This window comes from Diceros bicornis, chromosome 17 (assembly GCF_020826845.1).
Source record: "Diceros bicornis minor isolate mBicDic1 chromosome 17, mDicBic1.mat.cur, whole genome shotgun sequence".
NCBI classification, from domain to species: Eukaryota; Metazoa; Chordata; class Mammalia; order Perissodactyla; family Rhinocerotidae; genus Diceros; species Diceros bicornis.
The window spans coordinates 28615348-28627467 of NC_080756.1; the positions used below are offsets into that span (position 1 = coordinate 28615348).

Here is a 12120-nt window from a genome sequence, read left to right on the forward strand (position 1 = left end):
TCTGTGTCGGGTTACTGTGCTTGGCGCTTGGGAGTGATAGCTCCCAGCGAACCCCTTTGTTATTGTGCTGTGCTTTACTGCATTTAACAGAGATGTGTGGGGCCGGCCCCGTGGCTTAGCGGTTAAGTGCGCGTGGTCCGCTGCTGGCGGCTGGGGTTTGGATCCCAGGTGTGCACTGACACACCGCTTCTCCGGCCATGCTGAGGCGGCGTCCCACATACAGCAACTAGAAGGATGTGCAACTATGATATACAACTATCTACTGGGGCTTTGGGGGGGAAATAAATAAATAAAATTAAAAAAAAAAAAGAGATGTGTGAACAATAAAACTTTTAAAGGGATCTTCAAAAGTCTTTAAACATGAGACTAAGGTAAATTAGTGCTCCCTTTTATGTATGCTGCAGCATTAATGATCAACTCATCAGTAAACATTTATTATAGCTTGACTTAACAATAAACATTTATTATAGGAGCCAGACTGCCTAGATTTTAATCCTGGTTCCATTGCATACTAGTTCTGTACCTTCTTTGTGCCACGTTTCTTTGTCTTTAAAATAGGGATAATAATGGTACCCACCTCATAGGGTTGTTGTGAAGATAAATGAGTTAAGGTATTTTAAGCCCTTTGAACAGTGCTTGGCACATAGTCACTGGTGCTACGTATTAGCTATTACTGTTGCTCTCACTGTCATTAAATGATTCCATGTCCAAGCTGAGTTTGTACTCAGTAGATTTTCATGTTTCTGGAACATAATCATCACCCTTGTGGAACTACTAAAGAATAAGTAACATGTTTATCATGTTATCAGTTGACCGTGTTATCAGATGTCCATGTTATCAGTTCAGAGAAGGGGGCAGTTATGAACTGCAAAATTCTGTGTCTTAAATGGCCGTATGTTACAGTACTTATCTTTAGTTTCATAGGTGAGAGCAATTATTCTTTTAAAACAAGAACGATGGTGAAAATTCAGTTCAATGAAGGACCTGTTTGATTTCCTCTGATGGCAGCCCCAGCAGCACGCCTGCTCAGCCGCAGTGGGAAGGGCTGGCAGCCAGGAATGCAGGATCTCTGATTCACAGAGCTTTGGTTCTTGGCCCTGGGGAGAAGGCTGAACCTGAGCTGAAGTAGCTGGGCTTGTCTCCTTTGTTGATGGAGCCACACCATTTGAAAGCATTGCTCACGGTTTGAGGGCGCCTCCTTAGTTTTCTGATGGGCAGGTGCTGGTACTGCTGGTGGGACTAGAAAATCGCTCATTTGTTAACTTTGGTTCAGAAAGTGTAAAAAGGTATCGTTCAGTGAGTGATCGTGATGCCAAAGAAATACTGTGAAGAGTGTTATAACCCGTGAAAGCTTGGCATTTTTGCTTGAGTCAACCTGCCTCCCCTTTCTGTCTGCCTGGTGTGCTGTCTTGCCTCCAGAAAATAAATGGCTTTTGCCTTAAGGTGTGGACCTTGGGTGCCTGTTGTTCACTTTCACCCCCTGGGTTTTTTTTTTTTTTTTTTTTTTTTGGGTGAGGAAGATCAGCCCTGAGCTAACATCCATGCTAATCCTCCTCTTTTTGCTGAGGAAGACCGGCTCTGAGCTAACATCTATTGCCAATCCTCCTCCTTTTTCTCCCCCCGCCCCAAAGGTCCAGTAGATAGTTGTGTGTCATAGTTGTACATCCTTCTAGTTGCTGTATGTGGGAAGCGGCCTCAGCATGGCCAGAGAAGCGGTGCGTCGGTGCGCGCCCGGGATCCGAGCCCAGGTCACCGGTAGCGCGGAGCGCGAGCACTTAACCGCTAAGCCGCGGGGCCGGCCCACCCTACCTCCCTTGGTTTTTAAAACACTTAGATCAGTGGTTCTCAGCCCTGACTGCACATTACCACCACCTAGGGAGCTTTTAATAAAATAGAATTCCCTGGGCCAGACCAATTAATCAAAATCCCCTGAGGTGAGTAAGGCCTAGACACAGGTGTGTTTTAAAAGCCCTCTGGATGATTCTGATGTGAAGCCAGGGTTTAGAACCCTTGATTTAAGTGATAATAATGAGATCTCCCCTATCACTAGGGGACTACTTGTTTGTTTGGGGATTGCCTGCCCTGGTCTATCAGTATGTTCTTCGTCATCTATCTGGTTCCTGATTTCCCTGGATTTAGAGGACTGATGGTGGGTCCCTTAACTAAGCCTACAGAGTTCCTGCTCTTTTAGTCTCATGATAAAATTTTCATCAGTACCACAGCAAAGCAACCTTGTATTTATCCTTCCTATTCTCCAATATGCATATCATCAGAGGAACAGTTTTGCCTCAAGAAAGAAATTGGTTAGTACTACCTACTGAAAGTTTGGGTGGATGATACAGCCAGGAGAGATAAGTTGACATGAATTGTTTGAGGCAGGAGGGAGTCAGGGAGGTGAGAATGTTTTTTGCTGAGCATCCTCTCTGTGCTAGGTACTGACGGAATGATTTCACTTAATTCTCCCAGCAGTCCTATGAAACAGACAGTCACCTGTGCATTAAAATGTTAACTTGACCACGGTTTTGTAATTTATATGCCCAGAGCTGAAGCACAGCCCAGGTCTGTTCCTACTCTCTCTCCATCATAAACCACAGCTACCCCCAATCTTGTGTATTTGGTCTCTACAAAGCCGTGGAAATTTATTCCTATCAAAATATTATTATCATGAAAAGTAGTTAAAATATGGTAAAATAAGCTCCTTTGTTTTACTTTTAGAAGAGAAATGTTAGGATGTAAATGTATAAAACATGTTTTATCTTGAATAGTCTCTGGAAACAAGCTTTAATATCCTGAAAGGTTGGCAGCAAGGTGTGAGTTCCTTTTCCCCACCCTAGCATTATGGCGTTGAATTGTAAATTTCAGACCTAGACTTGGGACTTACAGATTTCAAAAGGCTGGAGGGCTGAAGTATTGTCTTCTATAGCTTGCTTAAGAAATATAGGCTAATATGTATGTTAGAATTTTTCTTTTCTCTCTTTTCTCTTTTCTTCCCTTTTCTCTTCTTTTTTCTTTTAATTTTTAAAAACACTGTGGTCTGGGATTAAATAGTGAGTAGTAAAGTGAAAAGTATTATAAGAGCATCTTTGGGCCTGAAAACAATTCAGTTTCTATATTCATTTCAGGTGCATCTTTGAAGTATTCTGTGCAGGCCTTTAATCTTAATTCATCACTAAGGGAATTTGGAGAACAGAAGGAAAGATCATGAAAGGTGTAGAGAAATGAAACATAAAGGCTTTCATCTTTAGGGCTTCTCTTATTTATTTCCTAATCCAGTATGTTTTGTGTCTACCTTTTTATCGCTTTTCTTTTAAATAATTGGCAATACAGGATAACCTTTTCTTTAAGAGAGAACACAACTGAATAGAAATTTCATCCTTTTACAACAATCAAACATACATTTAAATAACAGATTTGGTTATACAGGTTAACATCTTAAGGGGATGAGGCCAGAAATAGGCATGTGTGTGAACTGATCTCTCTAGCTCTCATCTGAAGACTTCTGAAGAGACTTCTGAAGAGTCTTCAGATGAGTGGTCTTCTTCAGAAGAGAAGGTCTGGTTATATCTAGAATAACAAATGGTTTCATTGGAAGGAATTGCTATGCAAGTAAGTTTGCAGACTTAAATGATCCAGAAGAGTTGCTGCATAAAATATTGCCATATGAGTGAGAAGCACAGTTCTTTTCTGTTTAGTTAATACAGAAAGTTTAAATATATAGCTGCTATTGTATCATTTCATAAAACATTTACTAAGTGCCTATGGTGTGCAACATACTTATTAGCTGCTGTGCCAAATATAAAGTTAAATATGCAATCAAATGGGACAGGTAAATAATTTAGTATAATACAAGGTATAGTGACATAAATTGAGGTTAAAACACTGTGTTCTGTAGTTGAGCAGAGGAAGAACTGATTAATTATTGGTGTAATTTTCACAGCCCATGGATTAAAGTATAAAATGCTTCTAATAAAATTTCTTTTAATACTGTAGGCCAAGTGATTCATTTGGTTGGTTATTCATAAACACTTTGTTTACTTCCTAAATCTTAGTTAATTTTTCTGTTTCCATATGTAGTTTTAGCTACTGTTTGGAGTAGGAGGTATTCTTAACACCCATAGGACAATTGTATTTTTTTTTTTTTTTTTTACAGTTATTGGAATTAAAATGAAATTGCCTGAAAAATAATGGGCTTATTTCACAAGATACGTATCTGGAGCCTTCAAGGCTGCTATACTTCGGATTTAACATAGCTTAAAAGTTAGAATAGCTTTGAAAAGTGTATTGAATCAGGTGACGTCTTGTTGATTTATGAATCCCAGTGAGTATGGGTTGTTATGTGATTGGAGTTGGCCTTCAAGCTCTGCCATGATGAATCTACCATGGAACATACCCAGGGACTTGAAGCAACAGAAAAAATCTAGGTGTCCTAGATTCATAGAAGTTTCCGTTTGAAAGAGACGTTGAAGTTTATCTAATCTAACTGCTCGGTTCAAAAAAATGGAGACCTAGAGATATTAGGAAGTCAGTCCAGTGGTCAGAATAATTTGGAGAGATCTTTGATATTGATATACTCTTATTACTATTTTTGTTATTTTTCTGATGGATTTAAAATGATATGCTTATTGCTCTTTAGAATTTTGCCAACCCTCTAGAATAGACATTTAAAGAAGATGACAAATAACTTAAAACAATATGAGCAGCTTTTTCATATTTCTGTAATTTTAATAATGATTATTTGCTTCTGACTCCATCGTTTTTCTGCTATGGGCTCATACTCCTCAATTAGTGAGGGTGAACATGATACTTGATGGCAAAATGAAATCATAACTAATCATTCACAGAGCAAAAATAACTGTAAAGAAATATATTTGGGCATTTATTTTAGTGAAAAGTGTATCTTTTAAACTGATATCAGAGTTTTGTCTTAGCCCCACTTTATTTTGCAAAATATAGAATTATGTTACATATATTAGTATTAGATAGGGATGTGATTATGGTGTTTTGCATGATGTGTTTGGTTCAGAATACATATACATAATTATTGTGACTTTTGCCTGTTGTTTTCCATTGTAACTTGTGAGAGAGAGAAGAATCGAATTTTTCTCATTTTTAAATTTCTCACTACAGCATAAAAATATGCTTTTTTCTGGTGACACACACATATGCAAATAATAAAAAGGAAATCATTCTGACTAATTTAGCGTTAGATATTATTCCCAGTGTGGTGAACACAGACCCTGTATTCATACTCAGTGCTAATAAGACCAAATTTTACAGTAATGTATGGATTTCTTATTGCAGGTACATGTTGGGACTCGCAGCAATTCCAGCAGTTATACAGTTTTTTGGCTTTCTCTTTTTACCTGAAAGTCCTCGATGGCTTATTCAGAAAGGACAGACTCAGAAGGCCCGTAGAATCTTATCTCAGATGCGTGGTAACCAGACCATTGATGAAGAATATGATAGCATCAAAAACAACATTGAAGAAGAGGAAAAAGAGGTTGGCTCAGGTATGTGGATTTTGTACTTACATGAATTTTAAGACTATTTAATAGTTTTATTTAGAAATCATATTTCAGCATTATTTAATATCTCTAAATCATGTAGTGGTTTTATATGTATAACCAAACCAAAATAAATATATTTTAGTTTAAAAGCAATAATAATGGTATAAGAATGAAGAAAAACAACCCCTTAATACCTATCCTCACATAATTAACATTTTTATTTTTGTATAGTCTCTTTTATTCTTTTCCAATTGGGTATACTTGACGTAGTTGTCATCACTGTGTGTGTAGGTATTTTTTGAGTGTATGTATATTTTATATATAAACATATCATATATAAAGATATAGATGCATTATTGACCTTCCATATTAACTAAAATCATAATGTGAACTATTGTCAAAATAAATCACTTTAGTAAAATTAAATACCTGTTTACATGTGTTATGTTAAGTTCCATGATAATTTTTATAAAGAAGAATAAGAATGCCTTCATATACTAGTTCTGGAATAATTTTGTGGTTCTCTATTTTCACTAAAATGTTTATTTGTCTAATCAAAATTTCGCCATGTCAGAAGACCAAAAAAGAAAGGAAGTTTCTGGTTAGTTTATGTGATGAATTTATTTTCAGAGAAGAAATCATGTAGGGATTTACAAAATTCTCAGGCAGGATCTATAACCTTGACAGTCTGATTTGAGTAAGCAGTTTGCAGGGTGCAACTGATGGGAAAAGGTAAACATTTTATGATACTTCATTTCAACAACAACTATTAGCCTGCTGGAATCACGTTTCCCCAAATTGTCTCTCAGCCCTCTTTTTGCCTCTACATTAATTGGTAACTCAAATGGAGATGCTGACTTATCTTAGTCTAATTATTTTTCATACCTGAGAAAATGCCAGACACACACACCCTTTTATTGATAGATGTCATGCACAAGTCTTGAAAGGTCTGTCCACTCACCTTTTCCTACCATTTTTGGTGGAGCTGAAGGTTGTGCTTTCCTGAAACAATCGAATAAACACTCTGTGGAAGCCGGTCCCTGCATTAGCCACATGTGGCTTGACTTAACTTAATATATATGCAGCATGGTAGTGTGACGTTATCATCTTCCTCACACCAAAGCCCCTACTAACTGTGAGCCCATTTTAGGTGAAGGTCATTTTTAACAAACGATTTTTGAGCGTGGCTTTGTCGGCATTTCCGGAGTAGCACATTAGTGCAAGTGTTAAAGAGAATTTTGCTCTACCAAAATGATTCACTTTTCCTGAGTTCAACCTTATGTTAATTTTTAACATACTATGTTTAAATGTCTATTTAAATTACAAATAACTTCTTTTAAGCTCCTGTCTGAATTCCTCTCAGCAGTAGCTTGAATGAAATATGAGGTGGTTTTTGTGGTAATCAGTACACTTGAAATCCATGTGCTAATAATGTGTGACTGGAAAAACTTTTCAGAGAATGCATTAGGTTAAATACTATTTAGAAATAAGTTTTTGTTAATTTAAATAAAAGATAAGACAACAACTTAATAAAAAAGCCTTCTTGTTTAGGGGTAGGGATACCACTGGTTTTACTACAAAGTATTGAGCATGCAGCTTCATTTTGAATACTTAAAAATTTGTGTGACTGGTCTAGCCATGCAGTTGTTGATGATGTACCCTGTTTGAGTTTTGTGACTATTTGGAATGTATAACCAAATTTTTTTTTTTTTTAGAAACTTGTACATAGGATTGCAGTTATCTGTATCTGCCTTAGTTTTTATCAGAAGTCTTTGGGAACTAACTAGGGCACTATTTCTTGGGTATAGCTAAAATATTTAGCTATTTACCTGTTTCCTAATATTGGCTTATGTGCACATTCGGCACAGTTTGTAAAGACGCTATAATGTTATATCCATTGAATCCTAATAACATTTGTCTCATGTTTGGGTAAACATTACATACTTGGTAACTAATGGGATTAAAAATTTATCCATTTCTGGATTTGTAGTTTTTGAGTCCTATCATCTTGCTTAATTTTAAAACTAATCTCATATTCTTTTTTAAAAGGACAGAATTAATAGCGTTATGAGATGAATGCACACAGGTGGCTTTGCCAGTGTTACATGGCACCAGTAATCTGGGGCTTCATTTTTATGATTGAGAAATCTGATCACCGTAGAACATGTTCTGCAAAGCGCACATTTTATTTCAACGTTGTCGTGTCCAGGAGCAAGACTGTCAGTTTAGTTGGAAAATAGAGACCAGTGCTAGGTTTGTGTTAACAAACCTGAAGGGTCCTGGCCCTCGGTCACTTTACATTTGAAAATGATAGGCTAGATGGATAAACACACATGAAGAAACAGCTAACTTAAAAATAATACAAATGTCCTGGCCCAGAGAAGACCAGTCAGCCATTGCATTGGAGGGTTAGAGAGTGACCCGGGTTAATTTGTCCATGGATCCTGATGAAGTGAATTTCGAGCCGTGACCTCAAGCCCGGGAGCTCTAGGCAGTGGAGTGTAGCTGCCTGGAGGGAAGAACCTTGACCTAGCCACCACAAAATACTCAGATATTCCAGGAGGTTAGAAAGATGTTGTTCAGTAAGATTCCTGTTTCTTTTAGGGGGAAATGTTTTATCGTCAGACATGGTGACTTAGTTACTGGCTACCTGTGAGGTTGCCAAATAGGTCTGATTCCAGATCAGTAAGCCATGTCCTTCTCTAGGAGTTTCTAGTGATTTGTGACTTGTGACTGTGATGGTACTTGCTTATATGGCCTTTCTCTTTTTGTAGGATATTTTTTCTTGGTCACTTGAGTTTAAATTTGACCTCTTTGAGGAAAATAGGCATGGCTACTGAAGTATGTAATAGTTAAATTAGTTAGTTTATTGGATATGTGAGATGTCAACGCATATGGCATTTACTTCTGATTTCAAAATACATTTTATGACCTTATGTAGTGAATACGTGGCTGCTCTGGCCACGTCAGCACAGAGGTGAGGCTCACAGGCTATGCTGTGGAACAGGATTGGACTGTAACGGGATTCCATCTCTTCTGCACATGACAACAGGTCAACCTCCTTAGCATGTGATTTCTCCACTGTAGTTGGCAAAAAAGAAAAAAAAGGCAGTTTATGGATTTTAAAAGAAGCAAACAGTTGGTATTCATGTGTGTTCAACACTGTTTATACATCCTGTAGGACTAATAAAGTGCGACTAGAAGAAACAACAGCGTGGTTTGGAAAGCTCCCTGGAGTGGCAGACAGGGAAATGAAAGACTAGTCCTGGCTCCACCCCATGCTTGAAATTCTGAAAAGGTTTTGAGGGAGTCGGTGAGCCTCTGTTTCTTTTTACGTTTGTAAGAAAAGAGAGCCAGATTATAACAGCTCCACAGTGTGATTTTTTAGAGTTTTGAAAGTCTGTTCTTGAATTTCTAAATACTATGCAGCAGTCTTTCATTCAAAAATATTTATTGGGGGCCGGCCCGGTGGCATAGTGATTAAGTTCGTGTGCTCTGCTTCAGCAGCCCGGGGTTCGCAGGTTCGGATCCTGGGCATGGGCCTATGCACTGCTCATCAAGCCATGCTGTGGCAGGTGTCTCACATACAAAGTAGAGGAAGATGGGGGGCGGAGTCAAGATGGCGGCGTAGGCAGACTCTGAACTCACCTCCTCCCGTGGACACAGCCAATTTACAACTACTCGTGGAAAAATTACCCCTGAGACTGAACTGAAAACTGGATAAGAGGAACTCCTGCAACACCGGACAATCCTAACTGAGGTTGAAGAGGCAGAGACTCCCTTCCGGAGAGGAAAAACGCCGCCTTCACAAGCCGCCAGCGTCACGGCCGCCGGGAGCAGCTCACAGGTACGCAGCCTCCCTGGAGGCGTGGGGTCCTGAGCCGGGGAGCGCCCCCACTGTGGGCATTTTGTGGACCCAGCACAATCGACACCAGCGGCATAATATCTGACTTTGCCTGCTACTAAAACATTGGGGAGCACCCCCAGAAAACCCGGTTCACAAAGAAACTAAAACTGGCTCTTAAAGGGCCCGCGCACAAACTCACCCGTTCCAGAAAGCATCCTAAAATCACCAGAAAGAAAGGTGCACAGTGCTTTGGTGACAAGAGACTCACCTAATAGGCCCTGAGTGCATCTCCGTGAGGGGTGAGACCTCTCCAGGGACTGGGACATTGGCGGCGGCCATTGTTGTGGCCTGGTGTGGGCGTGCTGACACAGACACCATTGGAGTTCTCCCTGAGGCCAGCTAGCCCTGGGTCTGCTCCACCCGCTAGAGCACCAATTAAATCCAGCTCAGCCAGGGCAGGCAGCCCACCCTAGAGACTGGCCCCACCCAACAACAAGCCCTCAGGCAACGTGTGGGCCTGCATAGATTGGTGACTGGATTCTCTGCAGCCTGGCAACTGAGCCGACTTGAGCGGGGCAGGGCGTGAACAAGGAGCGGGTGGAGAGTGTGGGGCAGTGGCAGAGTGTGTGGGGCTCCCGCCGTGGAGAGACTGGGTCCACTTGGGGAGGTCGGGGCGCTCACACGGGGCAGGACTGTGTTGACTGTGTGTGTGGACCTGTGGGCAACAGGGCTTGTCAGCTGAAGAAGACTTGTGCTTCTCAAAGACCCACATAGGAGGTTTGCCCCACCTTCCAAAGCCTGAAACAATTGGGTGTTCCTGTGCCTGAGGCCAGCCCCACCCAGCTGCAATCCTCAGAGAGCTGAAAAGAGACCTAATAGGCTAGAGGCTTGCAGCAATTGTAAGGCCCTGAGCCTAATAACCTGCCACACTGGGGGCCTACTCAGTTAAAAGAAATACTGCAACACAAATGTGGTATTAGAACTTACAGCCAACTGTGCTGGGGTGCCCCACACCTGATAAAGAGACTGAAGGGCCCACAACAACTACAAGCAGCTGAGCATTACAACAGCTGGCCAGGAGCATAACTCAGCCTCCCTGGACGCCTATAGGGAGAGCTAACAGGCCACAATAGAAGGACACACGTAGCCCACATAGGGGCCACCCCTGGAACATTGAGAACTAAGGGAAGCACACTGGAAGCCTCCTAAGGCATCACTTACATAAGGTCACCTATCCAAGAGCAGGAGACGTAGCTGACCTACCTAATACGTAGACACAAGCACAGGGAAAGAGGCAAAATGAGGAGGCAAAAGAATACATTCCAAGTAAGGGAACAGGACAAAACCCCAGAAAAGGAACTAAGTGAAACAGAAATGAGCAACCTACCCGACAGAGAGTTCAAACTAAGAGTGTTAAGGATGCTCACTGATCTGGGGAGAAGAATAGATGAACTCAGTGAGAATGTCAACAAAGAAATGGAAGATATAAAAAAGAACCAATCAGAAATGAAGAATACAATACTGGAAATGAAAAATTCATTAGAAGGACTCAAAAGCAGAGTAGAGGATACAGAAGAACGGATCTGTGAGCTGGAAGAAAGACTAGAAGAAATTACCCAAGGTGAACAGGTAAAAGAGAAAAGAATTAAAAAGAGTGAGGACAGTCTAAGGGACCTCTGGGACAACATCAAGTGCACTAACATCCGTGTTATAGGTGTCCCGGAAGGAGAAGAGCGAGACAAGGGGGCAGAGAATCTATTTCAAGAAATAATAGATGAAAACTTCCCTAACCTAAGGAAGGAAACAGACATCCAGGTACAGGAAGCACAGAGAGCCCCAAACAAGATAAACCCAAAGAGGCCCACACCAAGACACATCATAATCAAAATGTCCAGAATTAAAGATAAAGAGAGAATGCTAAAAGCCGCAAGAGAATGTCAAGTTACATACAAAGGAAACCCCATATGGCTATCAGCTGACTTCTCAGCAGAAACCTTACAGGCTAGAAGAGAATGGCACGATATATTTAAAGTGCAAAAAGGAAAAAACTTACAGCCAAGAATACTCTACCCAGCAAGGTTATCATTCAAAATGGAAGGAGAGATCAAAATTTTCCCAGATAAGCAAAAATTAAAGGAGTTTGTCACCAAGAAACCAGTGCTACAAGAAATGTTAAAGGGACTGATTTAAGGGGAAAAGAGAAGACCACAAATAGGAAAAATTATCTATTTCCATGATTAGAATGTAATGGATACAAATGCACAAAAAAGAGGTTAGATATGATATTAAAAACATAAAAGGAGGGAGGAGGGGAGTTAAAGAGTAGAGCTTTCAGACAGAGGTCAAACTAAAGTGACCATCAATTCTGTATAGAAGAAGTAAGGAACAGAGAAGGACTACTGAAACACTGAGGAAAAAAAAAAAAAAAAGTTAAAAAATGGCAGTAAGTACATACTTATCAATAGCTACTTTAAACGTCAATGGACTAAATGCTCCAATTAAAAGGCATAGGGTGGCTGACTGGATAAAAAAACAAGACCCATATATATGCTGCATACAAGAGACACACTTCAGACCCAAAGACACTCACAAACTGAAAGTGAAGGGATGGAAAAAGATACTCCACGCAAATGGCAATGAAAAGAAAGCTGGGGTAGCAGTACTCATATCAGACAAAATAGACTTTAAAACAAAAACTGTAAAAAGAGACAAAGAAGGGCATTACATAATAATCAAGGGAACTATCCAACAAGAGGATGTAACACT

At 40.1% G+C, this 12120-nt stretch overlaps 1 protein-coding gene across 1 annotated transcript in view; it reads left to right on the plus strand.

The window, feature by feature from the left end:
• SLC2A13 (solute carrier family 2 member 13) overlaps positions 1 to 12120 on the plus strand; it is a 330082-nt gene that overhangs the window by 66439 nt on the left and 251523 nt on the right. The window contains exon 3 of the mRNA XM_058558506.1: positions 5302 to 5510. Coding sequence (XP_058414489.1) covers positions 5302 to 5510 — 209 coding nt within the window. The remainder of the gene's footprint in view (positions 1 to 5301; positions 5511 to 12120) is intronic.